General features: G+C 37.1%; 1 protein-coding gene across 1 annotated transcript; it reads left to right on the top strand.

Moving 5' to 3' along the window:
* Nucleotides 1-1,151: 1,151 nt before the first annotated feature.
* Nucleotides 1,152-3,661, top strand: LOC114354982 (cytochrome P450 CYP12A2-like). The gene is made up of 6 exons (XM_028307609.1): nt 1,152-1,222; nt 1,520-1,626; nt 2,023-2,156; nt 2,346-2,452; nt 2,996-3,112; nt 3,379-3,661. Exons 1-6 carry the CDS (start codon nt 1,167-1,169, stop codon nt 3,659-3,661), a joined length of 804 nt encoding a protein of 267 aa, XP_028163410.1. The 5' UTR covers nt 1,152-1,166.
* Nucleotides 3,662-4,394: the final 733 nt, after the last annotated feature.

The raw sequence follows: 4,394 nt of genomic DNA, 5'->3' as shown, positions 1-4,394 counted from the left end.
GACCCCATGAGGTTTTAGTGGGTAGTCCCCGTCCTTCTGGCGGGGAGAGTCCCACATAACCCCTGGCTGCCCCCGCGGCCCGGGGTATGCGCAAAGCATTTCCTCATGTAAAAAAAAAAAAAAGGTTGTCTTGTCAAAACTTTTTGGCTACTTTGGGTGTCACGGACTATTTGACGCAGATGAACGTACATACGACACCACTACAAGCAGGGTCCCGTACGCAGTGGCGAAGGACGATTTAGCGAAGTACGTTTTGCTGAAAAACATTCATGGTGGTACGCTGGAGCGAAAGGCTACTGAAGCGAAACACGCGGTCGAGCCCTAGGACCTTGTCAATACATTTTTTGTTAATAATTATTACAAATTAATATAATAAACTTTTAGTAAGTATGAATCAAAATTGGCCGCGAGTGTTTCGCTTCAGTAGCCTTTCGCTCCAGTGTACCACCATGAGTGTTTTTCACTAATCGTCCTTCGCCACTGCGTACGGGACCCCTACAAGCAAATACATTGGTATCTTGTAGCAGGTGCTAAGACAGCAAAAACGTGTTCGATGTGTGGTCGACTGTACATTGCCCCGATTCTATTACAAAATGTCTCCAAAGCTGCACCGTCTTTTGAAAAGAATTCTCGTATCTTGTTTGACAGCCCGCTTTTATTAGCCTGGCTTGTTTTCGATTCTCCCGTGGGACTGAGACACGGGCTGAGATGTTTCACGTATAAAAAATAACATAAAATATCTTTCTAGATCAGAAACTGTATCAACGCAATAAATCACATCGATCTATCATTTGTTTTGGTTTGACATTATACTCGTACGGAAAAACAACAACGTTTGTTTGTGGTTTGTTGATCAAAAACCAGAATGAAGCATTGTTGCCATTGCAATAAATTGTCTATCATAATTTTAGGGTTTTAAATAAATGCAAACATTAATTATGTATGATAGATCTTTTTGAAAAATAACATTCTTAGAAATAATTTTTACGTATTTATAAATTAACTTCTGGCAGTTAAAATAGATTTTCAAAATATGAACGTTTTTGTAAAAAAACTAGGTGAACATAAAGTTGTGCGTTTGGAGGTAGATTGCGAGTAAATATTTTATTACATTTAAAAGAAAGTATTGAAGCAAACAGGCCTCACCATTGATTCTTAAAACTAAAATGCATAAATTAATATGGAAATCGGCATTTTCAGAGGCGCATAAAATATTTACCAGGTAAGTTCATTTTCGCTTTCTTTAGTGGAACATACGTAGGTTAATTTCTTTGTCTTTAATTCATTATCGCCGATTAGATTTCTTCAAGTAATAGGTACTAAACCTAGGCGCAGACCACCGACTTTTAGTTGGACGATAGTTGGACCCGATTTTAATTTGTATGAAAAATCGGCCGATACCTAATCGGTTTAATTTCATACATATCCATACTGATAAACAGCCCGACCCAAATATCGGTCAACTAAAAGTCGATGGTCTGCGCCTAGGCAAGATGATATTACGACTATTTGGTTTCAGAACAATTGCAGAAGATGCTAATCTAAGAAATGTAAAACACTGGCAGGAAATTCCTGGACCTACTTCTTTGCCAATAATAGGTCAGATGTACCATTTTTTTCCAGGAGGTAATAAGCTATTTTCTTATTTAAAACTTATTTTAAATAGTTTGTTTTGAGCGAGTCAAATATTCGGTAAAGTATTTATTTATTTGAATAGTCGAACTCTTCTGCAGAGCCTTCCTAGTAAGTACATAATTATCATGTAGGTACCTACGCATGTTATTCGTTGTAATATCTATATATATATAAAAATGAAACCCGTTTTCCGTTGTCACGACATAACATGAAAACGGCTTGACCGATTTGGCTGATTTTTTTTTGTAGTTTTCTAATACTCTGTACAAGGTTTTTACGGAAAAAAATATAAAGAAAATCTCTACGCTAAGGCGGTACGAAGTTCGCCGGGTCAGCTAGTTTGTAATACATTTTCAACTGACGTTTTAAATTATAAATATTTTCCAGGGGAATTACATAATGCATTTTCGGTAGAATTTGGAAAACATATATTTCAGAAATATGGACATATAGTTAGATTCAATGGGTTTCTAGGCAGAAAACCTGTTGTAGTTTTATTTGATCCTGAAAGTATTTCAATGGTGAGTAAGACCTACTACTTAAAGTGTTAAATTAAGAACTACTACTTGACGTTAAACTCGTGGGATGGACTTACCGATAGGAAACTTAAATTGATGGATAAAATCCGTCTTACTTTCATTAGTATTTTAGACTAAAATTACCTTGTTTTTACTGTGACAAGGATGATTATAGCTCACTCATTATTTTAGGTACTGAGATCTGAAAATGTAATGCCTGTACGTCCTGGATTTCAAACACTGACCTACTACAGAAAATGTAAAAACAAAAACAATCAACCAATGGGATTAATTGCCGAGTGAGTAATCTTTTTGCCGGTAAAACCTCTGATACACATAGATTGAATTTTTAGCATGTGTTTTAAATGTCGCAATTAACTCGCTGTTCAAACGAAGACAATATTATGTCTTGTGAGGTGTATAAGCCATCAGTGAATATTTTTATCTGATCAACATTAAATTAGACTGGAGGGCGTTCCCCTATCCGCAAACCGGTGACGCATCCGATGGCAGACCCAAAACTGCACACAGAATTCATCTGACACCATACAACGACTCGGTGCCTAAAATGGTATGCAGTGTCGGCAACAAGAAACGTCACTTAGTCGTGCTGTAGTAATTTCTGATACAGTACGGCTATACTCAATTGCCGCATCCAGACTCAGGTCTCACTCAAAACTTCCAGACTCACTCAAAAGCAGGGTGAGCAGGATTTCAAGCGTGGCTCACGAGCCGTGCGCAGTTGGTCTGGACCCGGCTAATGCTGTTTAAGTCTTTTTAGATCTATAGAAACCCACATCGCTCACATCAATCTTTATAAACAAATTTTTACCCTGTTTTAGTATTGGTGAGCCATGGAGGAAGTTCCGTACAGTAATAAATCCGGTGATGCTACAGCCTAAGATTATCAAACTTTACCACGACAAGCTAGATGAAGTCGCCATGGATATGGTAGCCAGGTACACAATTGCCTTATTTGGTCAAATACTAACTACCCCCCGAAGCACTGAAACTGCTGGATCTACTTATTTTGAAGATAAGAAAAAAGTAACCATTATTGATTTGCACAATACAGAAGTCGGTTAAAAATAGCTATTTCCAATCAAGAATGTTTATTGAATCTTGTTACAAATCATACCTAAGATCTTACTCTAAATATTTTAAAATACAAACCTGCATGAAAATGGGTAATTATTTAAAGATAATGTTCTTACGTATCATTCAGGCTGCGATTTCTACGAGGTAAGAACGGCATGATCCAGAGGCCATTTGATCTGGAAATGAATCTCTGGTCATTGGAGTCAGCGAGCTTGGTGGCCCTCGGGCGTCGTCTCAACTGCTTCGACCTGAATCTACCTTCAGACTCACCTGAGAGGAGACTCATAGATTTAGTCCACGAGGTGTTCAGGGTAGCAGACGAATTGGACTTCAGACCCAGTTTGTGGAGATACTTTCCCACCAGAGCCTTTAAGAGGGCAATGAAGCTATACGAAGAACAAGACAAGTAAGCAGTTACTGCTATTATAAATTTTCTTTTTACACGTATATTCCCAGGGTTTGAGACTTTATATTATCGCTCCCCAATAAAAAAATCTGAGTCAAGAAACCAAAAACTTAAAAAATACTTGGATCTCACTTAAAATTCACACTTTAGTTAAAGCTAACGAAAAGAATAAAAAAAATGTTANGTGCCCCCAGATTAACGAAGTTAACATTTCTATTAACGGATTAACTTTTAAGTTAACTTTAAAAAATGTTAACGGACTCGTTAACTTCCGTTAAATTATCCTAAGTCCGTTAATCGTTAATCCAGTATCTACCTACTATTTACCAAAAAGATAAAGCAGGCACGCTGAAAAACACTAGAAAAACGCGTTCTGAACCCAAAACAACAGTTTTTGTAACCAGAACGAAACGAAATAAAAATGCATTTTATTTATTTATTTACAAGCTTTATATTGACTTGTTAGTATGTGTGGGACAAATCTTGCAACTGAATTTAAGACCAGTTCTCAACCGATATAGCTGAAATTTGGTATACTTATGTAAGTACGATGAAAATGCAATGTTATGGTACCATTAAGCTGGTCTGATGATGGAGTCAGGAGGTGGCCATAGGAATTCCTAAACGAAACGGTGGAAACTTATCGACTATTTGTTGGATTTGTCTTTTCGAGCACTTTGGTGCTAAATTGCATTGTAATTGAACCAAGGCTCTGAGATTAAGATACTATAGACTAA

This window comes from Ostrinia furnacalis, unplaced genomic scaffold (assembly GCF_004193835.3).
Source record: "Ostrinia furnacalis isolate ACB-3 unplaced genomic scaffold, ASM419383v2 OfSCF2303, whole genome shotgun sequence".
Classification (NCBI taxonomy): Eukaryota; Metazoa; Arthropoda; class Insecta; order Lepidoptera; family Crambidae; genus Ostrinia; species Ostrinia furnacalis.
The sequence above is the reverse complement of the archived record's forward strand: the minus strand, read 5'-3'. Positions and strand labels throughout refer to the sequence as shown.

Excerpts from the sequence above, each read along its gene's own strand:
- LOC114354982 (XM_028307609.1), top strand. The coding sequence starts at position 1,167 with ATGCATAAATTAATATGGAAATCGGCATTTTCAGAGGCGCATAAAATA. Across the intron at positions 1,223-1,519 it reads GCGCATAAAATATTTACCAG|AACAATTGCAGAAGATGCTA; the intron begins GTAAGTTCATTT and ends ATTTGGTTTCAG. Across the intron at positions 3,113-3,378 it reads GCCATGGATATGGTAGCCAG|GCTGCGATTTCTACGAGGTA; the intron begins GTACACAATTGC and ends CGTATCATTCAG.